The following is a 20770-nucleotide window of genomic DNA, read 5'->3' on the forward strand; positions in this document are numbered from 1 at the left end:
AATGACTCATTTCATTTGTACGTCAAATCAAGATGTCATTTATTTTAATAGAAAGGAAATGTTTCCTATTCCATGTGGTATGTAACAATGCTAATTTCTATTTGACGATACCAGGCAAGCAATCCAAGAACTCGAGTGTACTTTTGCAAACTGCTTTGTAAGCACACCTGTGCTGGCCTACTGGAAGTAATCTGCATATGTGCTCATTCCATTTTATGTTGATAAACAGTGATAGTAAAGAAGGGAGAGAGATACTGTAATTCAGTGCAAGCCTTGGGAGCCATTATATTCTGATACTTAGGACTTTATCATACATCTAGTACAAGCACTCCTAAATTTAGACATGATTTCTTCCTTTCTCAAGTTTTTTCCTCAACATTTGCTGTTGACATTTTTTTCTAGTATGACTTCAAAACAAAAATAAAGGAGCATTTAGTATCAGACTATTTCATGTCAATCGCAACAGCAAGAGGTACGAATATTCTTGAAAACAGTGTGCATCAAGATTGGGCTCTGAATGGCTTTACTACCTCACACTGTGTATTGTATAAATCCACTAAACACAACACTGCATACACTTCATTTTACAAGCGAGTGCATCTGTGCATTTGCATATATGCTTCTCCATTCCTTGAAGCTCCTACACTCAAACTTTAGGCACCTGTGTGCATGAAGAAGCAGCTTTAGAAATTACAGTACTTCAATTAAGAGTGAGTGAAGAGATGTGTTGGGGCTCTCAGAAAATGGTGCTCTGGTGGGATACAAGACAAGGCTTAAATGAATCATACTCAGTGTCAGTGCAAACCACATATGCTACAGAGTCTGCAGGGGGCTCTGAAATACATGTGAAGACAGCTTTTATCACTGGAGTTACCCCTCTAAAAACATCTCTTTATTGCAACAGCTCCAAACAGTGACACAATTTTGTGTCATCTTGAAAGACAGACCCAGAATTCAAGAAAGATACTATCAATAGACAAGAGCAGGAATTCTGTCTCTCTCACGTTATGTGATTTAGCTTGGTGGTTGGGGTTTGGGAATCTAAAGCGCCTAAGATGTCCTCTGATGGTTTGAGAAACTTCAAAAAATACTATGGTGCTCTGTTCTAGGGCTTCAGTTTGCCCTCCTTCACTAATTGCTCATTGAGCTGACAAAGCTGCCTTAGAAAGCCATCATTGGGGCCAATCTCTCGCTTCTGCCGGACAGTGCTCAATGCAGACTTGACATCCATATTCTGGCGAAGCATGAGGTAGGCGATGACCAGTGTAGGAGAACGGCTGTAGCCCTCACGGCAATGCACAAACACTTGTCCTGCAGGGAAGACAGGTCATAATTTGGGTTATACTGGAATATATGTTTGAAAAGCAACATGAAATAGCTAGGATGTAAAGCGTAATAATCTTAGTTGTTAAGCAGCTTGAGAACTGTAAATTCCGAATGCTGCAGAAGACATGCAGAACTTGGAAGAAAGGTGCTATCACTTTGTTAGTAGCCACACAATCTGTCATCAAGAATAATGCAGAAAAAAAAAATGGTTGTATATCAAACATTCCTACTAAGTCATATTTGCTACTATATTACAAAGAGTCAAACTGTGTCTATTTACTACACTTCTCCAACCTCTTGTGGTTTAGAATAAGCCTTGCTCCTAAAGATGACCCCTAAAGATGTGCTTCAAAGAGCACAAATAAAGTTTAAAATACACTGAAGACAGAGAAATATGCTGTTTGTCACACATCGCATCTCAAAGATAGCCAGCCTTTTTGCTGCATTGCTGCCAATTCCTATGCTAACTCCATGTTGAATCATACCTGCCTATTTATAAAGCTACATTAACACTCAAGTAAATGAAACTGATGACCGTGCATCAACAAGAACCAGAAACTTCTAATCACACCTATGCCAGCATCAATAAAATGCTTCCAGCTAAATGGATTAGGGAACTCATTGTAGATTATTTGTTGGGTTGTATTGGGTTTGCATGGCAGCTTTGGGGTGGTGGGAGGGTCTACAGGGGTGAGAACATGCCAGAACCTTCCCCCATGTCTGACAGAGCCAGTGTCAGCCACCTTCAAGACAGACCTGCTGCTGACCAAAGCTGAGCCCCTCAGCAATGTTGGTAGTGTCTCTGTAATTTAAGAAGGGGAAAAAACCTGCTGCGCAACAGCAGCTGGGAGAGAGGAGTGAGAATATGTGAGAGAAACGACTCTGCAGCCACCAAGGTCAGCAAAGAAGGAGGGAGAGGAGGTGCTCCAGGCACCAGAGCAGAGATTCCCCTGCAGTCCGTGGTGCAGCCCATGGTGAGGCAGGTTGTGCCCTGCACCCATGGAGGTCCACGGTGGAGCAGAGATCCACCTGCAGCCCATGGGGAACCCCATGCTGGAGCAGGTGGATGTGCCCGAAGGAGGCTGTGACCCCATGGGAAGCCCAAGCTGGAGCAAGTTCCTGGCAGGACTTGTGACCCTGTAGGAGACCCATGCTAGAGCAGTCTGTTCCTGAAGGACTGCACCATGTGGACAGGATGCCATGCTGGAGCAGGGGAAGAGAGTGAGGAGGAGGGAGCAGCAAAGACAACATGTAATGAACTGACTGCAGTGCCCATTGCCTGTCCCTTTGTGCTGCTCAGGGTGAGGAGGTAGAGAAAAGTGGGAGTGAAGTTGAGCCCAGAAAGAAAAGAGGGGTGGGGGGAAGGTGTTTTAAGATTTGGTTTTATTTCTTCTTATACTACTCTGATTTGATTGGTAATAAATTAATTTCCCCAAGTCAAGTCTGTTTTGCCTGTTACAGTAATCGCCGAGCGATCTCCCTGTCCTCATCTTGACCCATGAGCCTTTCATATTCTTCTCCCCCTCTCCAACTGAGGAGGGCAAGTGATAGAGTAGCTTGGTGGGCACCTGGCATCCACACAAAGTTAAACCACCACATGGGTAAATTCTGTAGGGAGGTATCCAACAACAATAAAGCAGGCCACTGCTCCCTTTGAGAAATGTAACTCGATTGTATTGCTTCTCAGCTGCTTCCTCTTTGACCTGCTTTTCCAGACACAAAAATTTTCCCCTTCCCAAATGCAGTGGGAGATATGGCCCAAGGCTACTCTCCAGAGTGAATTTTTTTCTGAGACAAGAGAACAGATGAACCATACACACACATTTTCATCATAACCACAACTTGCTTTGAACTACAGCAACAGAAAGCCTGTTACCACATTTGCCTTGAGCTGCAGAGGCTTCTCATCTCAAGGCAAATCTCTAATCAGTACTAAGTTAAAACAGCTAAAACAATTAATCTTCAACATTTCTTGAGAGCCCGTAGGCATAAATTAGTAAGATTTAGAGATTCTTGGTCATGTATGTGTAAGAGAATTGACTCTCCCTCTGCAAATGGTCAGAAGCAAAAGGGTTTCTAGCCTTTCTCTGTGAAAGGCACTGTCTTAAGGGCTGCCTGCCAGACCTTTAGTACACCAGACCTGCTGTCCAGAACTTCATGCAACTACAGCGCTAAAATGGAATTGAAGGAAAATACTACTGCATCCCACTTCATTGTCCTTACTCTACATTTCAATGTCAAACAAAACTATCAAATTTCAGTAGCTAGCTAATCTTAAAACTGGGTCCAGTATCACCCAGCTACAAAGCTCCTCTTTTTTTACCACAGTAAAACAACAGTGGCAGGCATGGTAGACAACTACTAAGACTGAAAGACTCAGTAAATAGAACTGCTACTGTAAATTCAGATGGCCTCTGCAACTGTTTAGATCAAACTGAGTAGGGACAGTCACAGCACAGCTGGCACTGTTAGACCCTTCCTACTGCAGCCTGTTTCAGTGAGTCACAATGCTAACTGGAAGAGTTGCATTTCAATTTTTAGAATTTTTCATATTCCGCCAGATTAGAGGTAAAATTTTTCACCTGTCAAAAGCACAACACAGCTCTAGCACCCCTTTTGTCCATTTTGGAGAAAGAACTTCTAGAATTGTGGGAGCTCTTGTTCCTCCTTTTTCACATTCAGTCATGAAACAAGAAAGAAATTAAGCGTATGTAGAAATAACTGGTATTCTGAAATAGTAAGACAACAACAAACACCGTCTGGCCCACTGCACTATGTCCTAGGATTTCTGCTCTGAGGAAACACACTGTAGAGAAATGAGGCAATCAACAACAATGCAAATATCATCTCTAGCCTTCCTGCAATCCTAATTTAATGACTTAAATGTAATAAAAATTGTAAGGCCACAGTCTCTATCCTTACTGTACATTTGGGAAAAAAAACATATAGCAAGTTGTGTGTATACTCTTCAGCAATGCATTACTTGTATCACTTCTGCCTTTAATTTATAATTTCTGGTGTGTGGGGCAGGTGCACCCACCCCAATGAAAATGGGGCTTCCTGGCTGCTGAAGTATAGCGGATGTTGGTTTCTTTTTTCGTGCCCTTGTTCTCAGGGTTTTACGGTAATTGGGGCCCCCAACAACTTTTAGATCCTGAACTTATTTTATTTTTTATGTGATTTACCACTTCTAAGGAAAAATAAGAACATATCTTCCCAGAAAGGCACTATTATAGGATGCACTAGCTGTTTCACTTTTCAAAGTCACCCCTACAGTGACAGACTTCCATTTGTCATATACTGGAGACCTACAGGTATAGACAGAAGATTAAGATGTCTTATTGTGTATTCTGGTGTCTTTGATCCAGAGCCTCAATCTGAATTCCTGACTTGGTCGCTCAGCTGATAATCTGAGCAAAGAACCATTTTAAACAGTAAAATAAATTGCTAAGAAACATATGCAGTGCACAGAAAACACGGTACAAAGATATTTCAGTTTGCCTTACCATCCTTCTGGGAAAGTGCTTTCTCAATAAAATCAGCTGCCTCCTCAAAATAGCGACTGAGGTTAAATTCTTGTGTATCATTAGCTTTAATGCCATGGTATCTGATGCCTGTGCCTTCATAGAATTCTGCATTAGTGTTCACATGCATGAATGACTTTCCCTCTGCTGCATTCAGAACATGGGTTATCCCCAGACGCTGCAGCTTCATAATGTTCTTGGCTATGAACCTGTATGATAGAAAGTGTCAAGAAAATAATTAGAACTTCGTGAATCATCTCAGTATTTATCATAGAATCACAGAATGGTTTGGGTTGGAAGGGTCCTTAAAGATCATCTAGTTCCAACACTCCTACCATGGGCAGGGACACCTTCCACTAGCCCAGGTTGCCCAAAGCCCCATCCAACCTGGCCTTCAACGCTCCCAGGGAGGGGGCAGCCACAGCTTCTCTGGGCAACCTGTGCCAGGGCCTCACCACCCTCACAGGGAAGAACGTCTTCCTTACATCTATTCTAAATCTACCCTCTTTCAGTTAAAAGCCATTAACCCTTGTGCTATCACTACATGCCCTTGTAAAAAGTCCCCCTCCAGCTTTCTTATAGGCCCACTCTAGGTACTGGAAGGCTGCTCTAAGGTCTTCCCGGAGCCTTCTCTCTCCAGACTGAACAACTCCAACTCTCTCAGCCTGTCCTCACAGGGGAGGTGCTCCAGCCCCCCCAGTCATCTTTGTGGCCTCCTCTGGACCCGCTTGAGCAGGTCCACGTCCTTCTGATGTTGGTGCCCCCAGAGCTGGACCCAGCACTGCAGGGGGGTCTCACGAGAGCAGAGTAGAGGGGGAGAATCCTCTCCCTCAAACTGCTGGCCACACTTCTTTTGATGAAGACCAGGATACGGTTGGCTTTCTGGGCTGAAAACATTGCCAGGTCATGTTGAGCTTCTCATCAGCCAACAGCCCCATGTCCTTCTCAGGGCTGCTCTCAATCCATTCTCCATCCAGCCTGTATCTGTGCTTGGGATTGCCCCAGTACATGTGCAGGACCTTGCACTTGGCCTTGTTGAACTCCATGAAGTTTGCACGGGCCCACCTCTCCAGCCTGTCAGGGTCCCTCTGGATGGCATCCCTTCCCTCCAGCGTGTCGGCTGCACCACACAGCTTGGTGTCATTGGCAAACTCGCTGAGGGTGCCTCGATCCCACTGGCCATGTTGCTGACAAAGATGTTAAACAGCGCCGGTCTCAGTACTGACCCCTGAGGAATACCATGCGTCACTGGTCTCCAGAAGGTATTGATAACTAAAACCTTTGTTTTTTCTGTTAATGGATGCTAAATATACTGTCCCCAGAAGTGAATTAGCTACAGATTATAAATTCACAGAAATAGAGCCATGGTCACTACTTGTGCATGAGAGAATGCTACTTTCTTGGCTGACAGTCAAGCACAGCAGACCCTACTATGGCATAAAATTATAAGTATTTCTGAACATAAAATTCTCACCGAAGTAGGAAAATACTGGAGATAACAGAAAGCCCAGGATAGTAACTTCTAAGATTAACCATTATCTACATAAGATAATTTAAAAACCACTTATAAAAAGCCTCTACTGTCAGCTACCAGTGTTTCAGGGATAGGTAAGCAGTACTTGCTACTCTAGCAGACAGTCCAGACAAACAGACATTTTAGGAGGCAATTTTAACCACTGTGAAACAGCACTGGCTCCTTCTCTGGCCACAGCAAGATAGAAAGTAACTATGAGTAAATGTTCCTGAATGTTCAATGGTCTCATCTGAAGACTCCTGTGAGGTATAGTCCTCTGTCCCTGTGCTATTCAACATCTTTGAAGACATGGAAAGATCCGGTAAGGCTACAAGGGCAGCAATATAGCGATAAAACTCAGTCTTTGCCACTCAGTGTTTTCATCAGAAGTATTATAATTTTTAGTGTCTTAATTGAAATCAATATCTGAATGGAAAAGAATCCAGATGAGTGGTATTTAAGATGTGTAAGTGCTAAAGAAAGCACTCAGTACTTTTAGGTCAGCTAAGCCCTTTCCAGTTCCTCAGTCCTATCAAACAATTGTAGCAAAACCACCTACTTCCATCTTTAAGTGGCTAATAGAGCACACACTACCCTATTAGTGGACAATTGAGCAGGATGACATGTAATAATGCCTTTCAGGCTGGATGATGACAATGAATTAGATCCAGTAATAATGCCATTAAGCTCTGATAAAAGCTCCAGCTTGTACAATGGCAAACAATCTATCTGCTTAGTAACACAACTGATCACACACAAATTTCTACTTGTGCACTGAAACACAATCTATAGTAGGAGATAACAATTAAATAACATGAGGAGATCATTGACTCCTTTTTGTTGTAAAACCACTGCTCTTCATTCTGAGTCTGATTATTTCTGTATGTCAGTACCCATATTTGCCTCACTTTCCTGGGAAGAAAAAAACCTGTATTTTTTATCACACCGTGTGGTCTCCTAGGAAAATCTGAGCCCACTGGTCAACATTAGCAGAATGTGACAGAAGGCTTTAGTTGAAAGATAACTCAGTTCCTGCACACTTTGTGAAGGGAGGTAGCCTAAACAGACATAAGCCCTTTATTGTTTTTAAAGGTGGCTTTTACTATGTGTCTAACTGGATGTGGAAACAGAAATCTTTTAAAAAAATCTCCCTACGGCTCAAGTCATAAATTGCAAATACAAGGAGTCTTAATATAAACTGAGCTCCCAGATAAGCATTTGTGCAGTATATTTTTGGACAAGTTTCTAAGAGATAGCAATGCACCTAAGGGTTTTTTGGCCGAACACTTAGCTATTCTAAAAAAGTTAAAATAAATACCCAAATTCATTGGTTTATATCTATATGAATCTCTGAGTGCATTCACTCACAATTTTCAGGTAATTCAAGGGTATATGAACATCTAGAGCATTCCTTTTCTCCTAATGACTGTTCACCCCTTAAATTGTAGTGTAAGCAGATGAATCCTTATGCATGAGTGAAGCTTCTACATTTTCTCCTGTCTGTGCCAAACAACTATGGCAATGAGCCAAATATTTGTAAAGACTTCATTACCCAAACAAATGTTGACAGATTTTCCATCTGGCAGGACATCATCTGTGCCAGGGGGCAAAGTATCAGTGCCTGGGGAATTCTGCTTGCAACACAAAAGTAAATCCCACAGTGCAAGGCCAGAACAAAAAGTATTAACTCAGCTGTGAGTTCCTATGCCTAGTGAGGTAAGTTTATGGTTTAAGTAATTGTATATAGATCAGTACATATCTGATAGTGGTCAGGAACTCGTGTCCTGGAATCACGGTTGAATCTGGCAACTCAGACTGGCTCCCTGGAGGCAAACTCATTCCCAGCAAATGATTTTTGCAAATTTTGTAGATGATTTTCTTATACAGCTAGAAGTGAAAAATACAGTATTGTATGCCATTTTTATCTCCCTTTCTAAAGAGTCCTTGGGTCTCTCCCATCATTAACATTTCATTCCAGCTGTTGGATGTTGAAACGCTAGCTCCTCCAAACAGCCGAGACACACTAACATCAGGTTCTTTTGTTTCCCATAGAAAAATCAGAGCATCTTGTCTGTTCTCAATATGGAAAATTGAGAGTTCCTCGTTCTGAGAGTAACACTGGTCAAAAGTTCTTCTTTTGAGCAGAGATGAACGATTTTACCAGTCACAAAGCATGGATCTTAGAACCATGCATCAGCAATTAAGGGTACATGAGGCTCTAAAGTCTCGCCATATGGGATTATAAGCAAATAAACCAAGTCTTAACAGCAAAAAATTAACACATTTTAATTTCCACTGTTATGTTCATGAAAAATTGTTTCCTCACCACTTCTTCCCTTACAGTCACTAAATTTAATATTAATTTTGGGACAATGCCTTTCATACTCTTTACAACACACCTGCACTTGTAGTACACATTAAGAACAGCTTCTTCGGTTACCCACACTCATTAAAGTTGAAAACTCAGACTGGGCATTCATAACCAGAACCTTTTTGCCAAATACAGTTCTGGAGGCATGGCTTGAATTTTTACAGGCTTGCAATAGTCTGTGAAAAAAACCCTCAAACAGATTCCCTCAGCCAGTAGTTCAGAAAGCTGAGCTTGCTTGCTTTCTAGCAAAACACTGGCTTTGACAAGACACAGCTCCTCTGAATAAATACCCTACCCTCCAGTGTGTTGACTGCTCCCCCCCATTTCAGTGTCATCTGCAACCCTGATAAAGATGCATTCTGTCCAACTGTCCTGGTCACCGATTAACATGTTACACTTAAACACATCTTGGCTTGTACAGAAATAGAAAATGATTTGTACTTCCAGTGCATCCTGAATTCTTATTTTGTTATTGCTTGAAAAAATACAAATTGTGCTAGTCTGTCACCTATATAATAACTCGTGATTTAGTGATATTACATTTTTACTCGTCTCCACAAATCTTGTCTAATCTTTTTGAGAGAACTGTCTACTGTAATATGCAAAATCATTATTTTCAAAGTATTTTATTTTATCATTTTACCTCTGTGTTTTTATTAACTATGACTTTCATGTATTGCATGGAAGATCTAGTACTTTGGCTCTGCCTGTAACTTGAAGTCATTTTACAGGTAAATTGTTATTCTGCACTATGACCCAATTTAATCTCATCCACCTGAATGTCTCTGCATTGTCGTTTTTATCTAAAGTTGAGTTACTCTTAAGCAGAGACAGCAGCACCCCTATACAAAATATTCTAAAAGGTTTCCAACAGAAGCTTCTGAATCTCACTCAGACGTTTTAATTTTTTCCTCTGAGTTCCTGTTCAAATTCTATTGCTTTTATGCCATGTATTGGGATTCCAGTCCCCCCCATGTTAAAACTCTACATATGTGGCTACTCTGTGAATTCTTATTGTTGTAAAATCTCTGCCACTTGTAGTCATAAATGTAGCCCTATATTGCAGAGCGGTTTGATCCATCCAAGCCAAAGAATAGATTTGAATGTCAGATCAAATGACCGCGTTAGTTCTCCAGCTATACCTCCTTCCCGGGCTTCCCTGGAGCCCAATACAAAGTGCTTCCAACAACTCCTTAGAGATTCAGTAAGGAGATCTGTGCAACAAAGGCCAAAACTGAGATATGAGGTGAGCGCCAATCAGATGCACTGCACTGCACCAAGACAGCTTCAAATACGAGATGTATTCCAAGCTCTGCACAGATGCTAGAGCAGAACAAGACAGGCTAATGAACTGCAGATACAGGCCCCAAACAAAGCTATGGCTTATTTCTCACACACAGTAGTAGGAAGCTTTATTGATGCCTTGCACACTGTTGGATGCACATACGCACAAAGCCTGAGAGGCTCAGTGCAAAGGAGGTTCACTTCCCCAGCAGTTCGTAGGAGAAGGAGTCGTCAGAAAAACAGATCTCTCTTCAGCCTTATCTTTAAGCAAGGAGAGTACAAAGGAGGGAGATGTAGCTGGAAATGGCATGAGAACAGATCTGCACAGTTTCAAATTCTTTCAGAATGATAACTAATATAGCAAATGTTTCTTACAATACAATATACCACAACCTCACTTGATGCAAAAAATCCTCTTAAGAATTAGTATTATTTCCAATTTGAGAATATCAAAGTTCACCCTGCAGTGACTCAATCTTAATAGACATTCATACATTCAACTAGACCTCAGCATTATCTTCCCTCCCTTCCCTGTGGATGCTTCAAACATATTATTGCCTACTAAGTCTTGATAAATTAAGTAGGTTATCTGTTCTCACTGTGAAACAGCTTTTTCAGCCCACAAAATTATTTCTTACCTCTAGCTGTCCTCCACAATTCTACAGCATCCTTTTAAAAACACTGATAGTAGTACTGCACATTGTCTGTTAGTCCAACTAACAGTTAAACTGCTCTAATGCTACAAACTGCACTGGTGCTCCAGATATTTTTGGTTGTCAATTATTACACAAAAAGCCCTTCTCAGTGGTGAAGCTTTCCACTAGACATTTTCCATCCTGCAATTTACACATTAATTCTCTGTTCCTAGACAACCTTGCATCTGAATGTATTAAAGTCCATACTGCATAATTAAAATCAATTACTGAACAATGAAAACTACTCTGTAGTAGCCAACTATCTTCAAAGTTATTTTTTAATTATTTACTGCACAAATCACCTTGCAGGCTATGACTTCATTTCTTCTAGGTAACTGCTACAAATATGAAGAAGGTGGTTGTCAGATTGTCCATTAAGATAATAATTTCGGTCCTATCTCTAGACGTGTATGTCCTGCATTAGCTGAGAGTGACAAACATCACTTGGTTTGGCTTAGAAGAAAGTTAATGAAAACCTATGGGTTTGACTTGTATTTCTTTAGGAATTACAAGCTTCAAGTAAGAACAGGGATCCAGTATACTACAAACATTATCAGAAAGTCCCCAGTTTCACAAAGTGTACAAAGATGGACAAAATAGGGAATCAGCAGAATATGATAGTATTGAATCAGATAACGGAAATCATAATCTTGGTGCAAAGAATAAACATCATAAAACTGAGAAAAGAAGTGCTATTGGTGAACCCTGAACACTTTTCCCATTTAAGGGCTTTCATCATAGCCATACCTGTATTGCTCTGGCTCCCATCATGTGCATGAATACTTAATTAGATGAGGTTTTTTTAGTGCTTAGAGTGCAGAAACATTCATTTGATCAATCACTGACAGGGGTGGCAACTCCTATTAAAGTCTTGCTTCCTTTAGCTCATTTTGCACATGGTTAAACTGAGATCTAATATCCATACTGCTGCTTTGCTCATTCACCCGGTTCCAGCTTATTCCACTCATCTGACACACGGTTATTACACCGGTGTTGTGATCGGGCTTCCGCAGATGATACTGTGCATATACCTCATGTCACATTGCCTCTCCTCCCTCTTCTGTGTGGACGACCACAACTTGATAGCAAAAGTAGGAAATATCAGGAGAAAAAAAAGCCCAGTGCTGACACAGCTGAGCAAGTGCGTTTCATTCTTAAGCAACTCAGTCTTAACCTTGTTTCAGCTCTATTTTAGCTTAGATTCGGGACTTCAACGGGGTACATTTCAGCAGATGCCATTTATGAGCTGTGCCTCGCCATGTGCCCCGTCAGACCCCAGCAGGAACCCCAGGCCGCTGCCAGGGGCCTCCCGGCTGACGGCGCCCCTCAGGGCGAGGCCCTCGGGCGGCACAGCCCAGGGCAGGCTCCGAGGGCCGGCCGGGGCCCGCCGGCTCGGCAGATTCCGCCCCACAGCCCAGCTTCCTCCGGCTCAAACTCCCGTTCCAGCGGCTCTCGGGCGAACGCCCCGCGCCTCTCAACCCTGCACGGCCTCCCCCCTCTCCGCCCGCAAACGCCTGCGAGAGCACCGCCCCGGGGCTGGCAAACACGGGCCCTCCTCCACCGCGGCCGGCCTCGCCGCTGGCGAGCCGCCCGGCCCCGGCCCCGGCCCCGGCCCCGGCCCGACGCACTCACGCGTTCCCCACGTGGATGCGCGGCACCACCTCGTTGCTGTGCGCGCTGGGGAGGCTGTAGCAGCCGCTGCCGTTCGCCAGAAGGTCGTTCAGCTCCTCCACCGAGATCTGGAAGTCGGACATGGCCGGGCCGGGCCCGCGCCGCTCCCCGCCGGCCCGCGGCCCCTCGGCGCAGCAGCTGCGGCCCGCCCCGCCCCTGAGAGGCGGAGCCGCGTCAGGTGGTTCCGCGACGGCGCCCGCCATGGCCGGGCTGGGCCGGGTCTGAAGAGCGCGCGGCGCTGCGAGAGGCCGCGCCGAGCTCCGCGCTGAGCCCGGCAGCATCGGCCGCGGGCCGCTCTGGGCCCGTGCAGCGCGGGGGATGGACGCTGTGGGCCTCACGCTGAAGCTGCTTCTGCTCGGAGACAGCGCCGTGGGGAAGTCCAGGTGCGGGCCCTGCGGGCCGCGCGGGCGGGGCGCGCTCGGTACCGGGCTGAGCTCTTGGTTTCTTTCCCCACAGCCTCCTGCTGAGGTTCACGGACGGTGCGTTTGAGCCGTGCCTGAAGCCCACCATCGGTGAGCCCGGGACCCGCCCGCCCCCGACCGGGGGACGTTTTCGCTTGCTTTCCTTTGGGTCCGGTTGGCGAGAGGCAGCGATGGGGAGGCGGGATCGTGCGAGCGCCGGAGGGGGACGGCGGCGAGGGCGGGCGGGCGCTGTTGGCGGGGCAGGGGGAGCTGGCTGCGAGAGTGGGCATTCGCCGGTTCGTTCTGACAAGCCTTCCCTTCCTACGTCTCAGGTGTTGATTTTAAAGTGAAGAAAATGGTGGTAGACGGCCACGCAGTACAGCTTGCAATATGGGTAGGTTTTGTTCTAGTCAGATGTGAAAACTTCCAGAGCTTCTTTTTGTGGGTTTTTTTCCTCTTCCCCCCACCCCTTCCTATGGAATGAGTGTCTGTCATGATTGTACAGCAGTAGTTGCAGACAGGGTTCTTTCAAAACACTAATAAATGCTTCATTGCTCTATGTTTGGGACTTCCTTCGGTTGTAATAGAGATTTTGACTGCTCTTCCCTGCACTTGTACAACTGGGTTTCTCAAACCCTCTGTGAAGTGTTAGACTTGTGGAGATGTGGCCTTGCAAGAAAGGACAGGCAAGCACTTCCAGGACAGACAGCAATTAAGTGGAGTCAACTACAGAGGAGTGATGTTCTGTGGGATGGGTTGCATGATTTCCTGTAGGGGCTGTGCTGCAGCTCTGTGTGTATACTATACCAGAAACAGTCCAGGTGCTTTATTTTGGATAAAATCCTGGGAAAAAAAAATATACTTAGTTCTGAACTATTTACTCAGATTTAGTGAGAGACTGGAGCATTTGTTCTGACTTCTTGATGCTCTATTCACAGCACCTGCAAACAGGAAAATCAGATTGCAGCTGTGTGATCAGGATTATTTATAATATTAAAGCACCACACTTATTCTCCTAAATGACATGAAAGAGCCCTAGAAGGAAGAGATTTTGTGTGTATGGTCATAACTATTTGAGAAAGAACATGCTGTTACTAATTAAGTAATTGTGACTCTTGGAAAGAGCACAAATGTGCCTTGGGCTGGTATTAACGAAAGTAATATAAATGCCAAAACTTGAATTATTTTCTTGTTTTCATTCAGAGTTTGTATGCAGAATGTAGAGCAAGAGTGATAGTCGCACTTGCTCTAGCCAGTGAGTATCTGTATTCATTGGCTGTATTCTGAACATGCTGCGCATAAAGCAGAAGCTTTGGTGAGAGTAACCAAGATATGTTTGCCCTAATAATCACACAGGGGTGTGTCTCCTTGCTGTGAAATCAAAAGCAAGGCCAGAACTTGCACAAGTTGTATGGCTGGAAGAGGCACTTTTGCAGCAGTCTGTAACAGCATCAGGAGAAACTGCTAATTAGGGAGGAAAAAAACAATGCAGTTGTGCAATGTTAAATAAAAACTTTAATGCATGTACAGTGCATCAAGGTCAAAAACAGGCTTCTGCTTTAGTGTCCATGTGGGCATAGATGCCTAAAACTACAATCTTCTTAGTAATGATGACCCAAATTAAGTACATACACTGCCAATTTCAGTTTCTTTTTTTAACAAAGAAAAATTATAACATAGCTGTTAGTCTGTCTGTTGTAATCTGTACATATACTTAAATACATTTTTTGGTAAAAATAATATTTGTGTAATTCTTTTGCCTCCTTTTTGTTCTCAGGGTTTTTGAATTTCATGTTGCGCTTAGGAGCTATTTTGAAGATTTGTGAGAATAAGTGTGACATACTGCAGTAATATTTGAATGAAACTACTGATTTTAAATTTCTTATCTGCTTAAAATCTTAGCAAACCTGAAGTAGTTCTTTCTGACTGGATTCTTATTTCCTGCTGTGGAGGAGCAAAGGGAGACTTTTTTGGAACCACTGCATCTCCTTTCCTGCAGTGTGTCTCACTGGAAAACCAGTTACTCCTCACCTCATTCAGTTCAGCTGATTGTTAACTAATTAAGCCTAGCTGCTTGGCTTGTAGCAATAGGCTTTTATGTATTTCTCTTGAACCCCATTGACTTGTTGTCTCAGATTCCAGGTTTTTGTGCTTATTGCTTTAACCTTCGATCAAGTCCTCTCGATGCTTTTCTACCCCTCCTTACTGTTTCTTTTGATGCTGCTGATGATGTTTGATTGCTTCTGTCATCTACTGTCTTAACGGTTTCACATATTCATACTGATCATGAAAAATTTAACTTTGTTTATCTTGTGTAGTTAAAAACCTTTTTTTGTTCTAAATATATTTGAGTTTTTGTGGTTTTTTTCTGTTTTGTTTTTCCTCTGTAGGACACAGCAGGACAGGAGCGCTTTAGAACGCTGACTCCCAGTTATTACCGAGGAGCTCAAGGGGTTGTTTTAGGTAGGACGTATATGGAAGAAAAACATGATTACAAAAAGTGTGGTCTTTATTACTACCTAAATGTGCATGTCTTTACAAAAGGAGGTTGACTTACTGAATCGGAGGAATTACAGTTTTTAAAACATTACTACATCATTAGTTCAAACACTGAGTATGCAAAACCACTGGCAGGAAATAATGCTGCTTCAGAATAATTTTAACTTAAATACAGAGATGTCATGCTATAGGCTGCTGAGTGGATGAATTATTAGCTTTGTAGTTATTACTTTGGTGAGCTTCTGATAATAAGGCTAACTGGATTTTGTGTTGGTTTCTGCCCCCACCCACCATGTTTTTACATTTTTTTCCCCCAGAAACTATTGATTTTGACTGTAATACATGAGGTTTGTAGCACAAGAAATGGATGGCTAGTCCCTTTCTGTGTGACAATACCAATTGGAAAAAGAGGGGATTCTTATTCTCAGGGTTTGTGAAGGCACCTTGCTTGTACAAAATACTCTTTCTGACTATGATGCAGCTTTTTAAACCTTAGTGATTGAGTGAATGCAGTTATGGAGTTACCAGTGACCAAAAGTTACTTTCTACTTGGAATCTGTGTTTTTAGCAGCAGTGCGTGCATGTAGTTGTACATTAAATGAGGTGACAAAATTCCTATTTTAAAATACTCTGGCCCAATTCAGAACTAGTAACAGGTCTAAGATTTCAACTGACAAGTCTGATTCCAGTCATAGATCTGTTGCAGAGATGCTTCTGTTCTGTAATCCCTAGTGACTTGGGGTGAGCATGGCCAATGTGTTCCGGTTCTGAGAAGAGGATACAGTTGATGCATGTTTCAGTAATTCTCTAATACTGCTTTTTGGGGGGGGGGGGCAGTAGTGAGCCAGTAGGGACTAAGTTCTTCCATAATGAAGTAAATATTGTTCAAGACTCTACAGCTGTTAAGCTCCTTTTCCTCTGTTACCAGTGTATGATGTTACAAGAAAAGACACTTTCGCAGGACTAGAGAGCTGGTTGAATGAGCTGGAAATGTATACCACCAAAAGCAACACTGTGAAGATGTTAGTTGGCAATAAAACTGATAAGGTCAGTTTAGAAATGACTCCTACACTCTTCCACAGATTACTCCGTCATGATAGAGTATAAATGCGAGAAGTGCTGAAACTAACACATCTGTTGTGTGAGGAAGTGATATGCTCTGTAACTGAAGAACCTAGATTGGGTGAGCTCCACTTAGTATGTCATTTTAGAAGCAGATCATGTTAAAGACTTTCATGGAACCTCTCCTGGGGAGATGCAATTGATGAGAGAGATTCTCGTAAGATAGTGAGAGGTTCTGCGAAAAAACTGCTGTATACCATTGAAGTTAACCGCAGTGCAACAGTATGACTGCTGCTTTCTTTCTGACCGGAATGTGTTTCAGACAGGTGATGGGGAAGAAGAATTTAGCTTTTCAGATAGCTACAGAGTATGTATCTGTGTGGGTGTGAGGTACATTGTTTGCTGTCTGTTTCTGGGGTGTTTTGAAAAATCTTAGATGCCTGTTGCATAGTGAGATGTTTCACTCTTGCTTTACTACAAGAGGTTTCCAGTGTGACTCTCCTGAACTAGGTCTCTTCTGTCTCCTTGCAAATCTGTCAATTTTCAGATGCTTTGATGTGCCTCTTCAGCTATTTGACTACTGAGACCTCATTTCTGGCATATATCTTGCTCCTAGTTGATTCAGAAGATAGCAACACATTCATTTCCTACTGATTTGACGTTGCTACTGTTCAGTTTGACCCCCAGCAGTCTGCCTAGCAGTAAGCTGTCTGTAGAGTGTGAAAATCCAGTTGATTACTACATGGCTGTATAGACTTTTTTGTTTTCAGCAGAACTTCACTTCTGCAGTGGTGCTTTTCCAGGGACTTCCTAAAAGAGGCAAGCATAACTTATTTTAGTCATGTTCTTCATTCGTCTCTGCAGCCTGATCGTGAAGTAGAGAGAAGAGAAGGACTCCAGTTTGCTAGGAAACGCTCGCTACTTTTCATAGGTATGTAACCCTGTGCCAAAAACTTGTATATTCATATGTTTATTTTGGTATTGCTGAGCATGAATGAAGTGTACAGTTGTATTTCAGGTTGATAGGTTGATTTACTTCTTTTTTAGTACCTAATAATCATAGAATACCAGGTTGGAGGGGACCTCAAGGATCCAACCTTCCTTGGCAGAAGCCTGGTCTAGACAAGATGGGGCCATCTTGGCTAGCTGTCCAGCTAAATCTTAACAGTGTCCAATGTTGGGGAATCCACCAGTTCACTGGGGAGATTATTCCAGTGGCTGATTGTTCTCAGTGTGAAAATTTTTCTTCTTGTGCCCAGTTGGAATCTCCCCAGGAGTAACTTGTACCCATTACCCACCATCTTTTCCATGTGACTCCTTGTCAAAAGGGAGTCTCCCTCTTCTTTGTAGCCACCCTTTAAATACTGGAACATGGGGATAAGGTCTCCCCATAGCCGTCCCTTCCCAAGGCTGAACAAATCCAGTTCTCTCAGCCTTTCCTCACATGGCAGGCTTCCCAGTCCTTTGATCATCTCTGTGGCCTCCCCAGCCTGGCCACTTCTCTTTTTGTATAGCGGGGACCAAAACTGAACACAGTGTTCCAGGTGTGGCCTGACAAGCACCAAGTAGAGTGGGATAACGTCTTCTTTATCTCTGCTGGTGATGCCCTTGTTGATGCAACCCAGCATCCCGTTGGCTTCTTTTGCTGCAGCAGCACTCTGGTCACTCGCATTGAGCTTGTTGTCCACCAGGACCCCCAGGTCCCTTTCCACAGAGCTGCTCCCCAGCCAGGTAGATCCCAGTCTGTGCTGCACTCCTGGATTATGTTTTCCCAGGTGCAAGACCTTACACTTGTCCTTGTTGAACTTCATAAGGTTCTTGTTAGCCCACTCTTCCTGCAGGGTGGCTCTCCCTTCCAAAGTGTCCGCTTCCCCACTCAGTTTGGTATTGTCAGCAAATTTCATCAGGGTACGCTTGATCCCATCATCTCAGGTCACTTACGAATATACTAAACAGCATCGGGCCCAACGTCGAACCATGGGGGGACCCCACTTGTGACAGGTTGCCAGTTTGAAAAAGAGCTTTTCCTTTTGCTGCATTAGTTCATATGCTTGGATGTAGGTTTTAACTTTTTTCAGAGATACTCTGCATTGACTGAAATTGGAAGTACTTTTCTCTGAAAGAGATTTACTTCATATATCGTGTAGGCATGAATTTTATATTCTCTTGAAACTAGCAGGATTTTTTTATTTTGGAGCCCAGAAGACTGGAATTTTTCTCCTGACTGGTATCAGCAAGGACCTTGGGTAATCTCTTTTTGATTTCCAAGTTTCTGTTGCAGAATGATATTCTTAGACTAACTATAAAATGCACAATGTGAAGATATAAAGATGGGGAACAAATTGTGTTGTGTGGGTTTTTTTTTTTCCCTTTAAAAAAAGTACCTTTTAAGTGAAGCTTCTTGAAAACTTTTCCAGAAGGAACTGGAACAAACACATAGGGGAAAACATGTAATTCCTCTGCGTTGTTTGTTTCCCAGCTTAGTTATGGAATAATCATCTTGTAGATTTACTATCACAACCTGAAAGCAATTTCTGTTTCTCCATTATGGAGAGAATGGGGAGCTGTGGAATTCCTTTAGATGAAAAAATGTGATGCTTCAGACTGGGGTGCATTTCTCTTTATTGTATTCAACTTAAGCATGCCTTTAAGGGAGAATGGAGAGGAGATTCACCCATTGAAAAAATTGTGTCTTTCTAGTCCCAAAAGAACTTCTCACAAAGTGCAATATTCCCTGCAAATAAGATAAAATGTTCTCTTCGCCTCCCCCCCCCCCCCCCCCCCCCTTCTTCCCCCTGCACTAGAGACCAGTGCCAAGACACAAGATGGAGTGCAACATGCCTTTGAGGAACTAGTCATAAAGATCCTGCAGACACCAAGTCTTTGGGATAAAAGCACAGAGAAGCGGGGAGTCCAGCTAATGGAATCTTCAGCACAGCAGAATAAAAGCTTATGTGGTGCATACTGTCCACTTTCTTAAATGGACAGGTGGCTGTTCTGTCTCAATGGAGTGGACTTTTTTTTTTTAAAAAAAGAGGGGGGATGGATTCCAAGCACTAGCCTGTGCCTTGTTTGACCTGCCACCAGTTCTGTAGATCCAAAACTGATTAGCAAAATACATTTTTGTTCATTAACAAAATACAATTTATCCTTCCCTTATGCACGGCTGATATCTCCAGATATTTTTCTGGTAACTAACTAAAATACTAATTTTTTTAGGAACCCCTAAGTTTGTGTCATGACAATCCCTCAGGTGGTAGGGAAATCTTCAGGTGAATGTAGAGCAGGGGGCTTGCCTTAGCCTTTGAGTCACCAAATGAAAGTAATGATAGAAAGGGTAAGGACTGGAAAAAAGAAAATTGAATGTGTTCCTGCTTTCCTATCTTGTTGGTTTGTTCATACACATATATAAATGGGACTGCTGGGAGAAGGAAAACAAGGAAGTAAGGACAACAGTAGGAGAATGTGGTGACTTTGCATGTGACCAAGTGCAGAAATGAAGAGGAGGTGGTGGTTTTTAAAAAAATACATATGTATATGGGCAACGAATAGGGCAACGTAACAACTGTGAGAGGTAGCCCAGTGAAGATTCGTATGAGAATGATACTACAGACTTGTTATCCCTTGGCCAAGAGGATCAAAAGTGGCTTGGCCAGATTGAAAGAGATACAAAGCAGCTCTTGGAAAGGCTAGATGAGGTATGGCAAAGGACAGGGAGGGTGGACTGTTGGAGTGAGCAGGTGTGTGCATGTGTGTAGAAAGGAGGGTGTTGCATAATATTATGGGATGGATCTGTAGTTTACAAAAGTAGAACTATAGCTGCCAGCCTTTCATTTCCACTCACAATGTTTTTGAAAAGCTGCACTGCCCCACATGAAATTATATCCACAGAAGGGCTCCTGTAGAAAGAGTGCTTGATGAAACGTTTCAGCTTCAGAAGGGGCCATCTATAATAGGTAAATTAGCACCTACTGGGTGGCAGTACCTTCCTACCTCATCCCCTGAAGAGTTAAATGCCTTTTGAGAGTTCTGTTCTGCTGTTACTTTTAGAATTCAACTGCATTTTCATCCTGGAGCTCCCTGTAGGCTCATCTGCTATAGTGTCCTTACGGAATTCTGCCTTCAGTCCGTTCTGTATACAAAATTTGTTTCATACACATGTGCACACCCTCTGCAACAAACACTCAAGTGATCCACTTTTTGGAGATTTCAACCCTTTTCATTGTGTATAAAATGTCTACTGAAATGCTTTTATGTTGCATTCTTTCTTCTTCCAGAGCTTCCACTAGTCACTGTCACTTTGTGCAAATTTATGCTGCCTATCATCCTATACCATCCAGACATGGAAATGTTGATCCTTGCTAGAGCTTTGACTGCATCTTTCTCTAGCTATTGTCCTGGTTCTTTTCTGCAACCTTAGTTCT

The 20770-nt window shown here is 43.0% G+C and overlaps 2 protein-coding genes across 4 annotated transcripts; one reads left to right on the forward strand and one right to left on the reverse strand.

The window, feature by feature from the left end:
• Nucleotides 1-22: 22 nt before the first annotated feature.
• DUSP3 (dual specificity phosphatase 3) lies at nucleotides 23-12602 on the reverse strand. The gene is made up of 3 exons (XM_074892412.1): nucleotides 12346-12602; nucleotides 4833-5059; nucleotides 23-1311 (listed from the first exon to the last, which is right to left on the reverse strand). The coding sequence occupies exons 1-3, from the start codon at nucleotides 12585-12587 to the stop codon at nucleotides 1106-1108; spliced, it is 675 nt and encodes a 224-aa protein (XP_074748513.1). The 5' UTR covers nucleotides 12588-12602; the 3' UTR covers nucleotides 23-1105.
• Nucleotides 12603-12611: 9 nt separating this feature from the next.
• Nucleotides 12612-19352, forward strand: LOC141953664 (ras-related protein Rab-18-B-like). 3 transcript variants are annotated; one of them, XM_074892416.1, is made up of 7 exons: nucleotides 12612-12767; nucleotides 12841-12896; nucleotides 13118-13179; nucleotides 15176-15248; nucleotides 16213-16331; nucleotides 17211-17277; nucleotides 19151-19352. In XM_074892416.1, exons 1-7 carry the CDS (start codon nucleotides 12703-12705, stop codon nucleotides 19324-19326), a joined length of 618 nt encoding a protein of 205 aa, XP_074748517.1. In that variant the 5' UTR covers nucleotides 12612-12702; the 3' UTR covers nucleotides 19327-19352. The 3 variants fall into 3 exon arrangements, with proteins under 3 accessions (XP_074748517.1, XP_074748519.1, XP_074748518.1); XM_074892418.1 differs by lacking the exon at nucleotides 19151-19352 and adding an exon at nucleotides 18526-19117; XM_074892417.1 differs by having other exon boundaries at nucleotides 12679-12761.
• The last annotated feature ends 1418 nt before the right edge of the window (nucleotides 19353-20770 follow it).

The sequence above is a fragment of the Strix uralensis genome, chromosome 22 (genome assembly GCF_047716275.1).
Source record: "Strix uralensis isolate ZFMK-TIS-50842 chromosome 22, bStrUra1, whole genome shotgun sequence".
Lineage (NCBI taxonomy): Eukaryota > Metazoa > Chordata > Aves > Strigiformes > Strigidae > Strix > Strix uralensis.

Excerpts from the sequence above, each read along its gene's own strand:
- LOC141953664 (XM_074892416.1), top strand. The coding sequence starts at position 12,703 with ATGGACGCTGTGGGCCTCACGCTGAAGCTGCTTCTGCTCGGAGACAGC. Across the intron at positions 12,897-13,117 it reads GTGCCTGAAGCCCACCATCG|GTGTTGATTTTAAAGTGAAG; the intron begins GTGAGCCCGGGA and ends CCTACGTCTCAG. Across the intron at positions 17,278-19,150 it reads ACGCTCGCTACTTTTCATAG|AGACCAGTGCCAAGACACAA; the intron begins GTATGTAACCCT and ends CCCCTGCACTAG.
- DUSP3 (XM_074892412.1), bottom strand. The coding sequence starts at position 12,587 with ATGGCGGGCGCCGTCGCGGAACCACCTGACGCGGCTCCGCCTCTCAGG. Across the intron at positions 5,060-12,345 it reads CGCATCCACGTGGGGAACGC|GTTCATAGCCAAGAACATTA; the intron begins GTGAGTGCGTCG and ends TCTATCATACAG. Across the intron at positions 1,312-4,832 it reads AGCACTTTCCCAGAAGGATG|GACAAGTGTTTGTGCATTGC; the intron begins GTAAGGCAAACT and ends TCTTCCCTGCAG.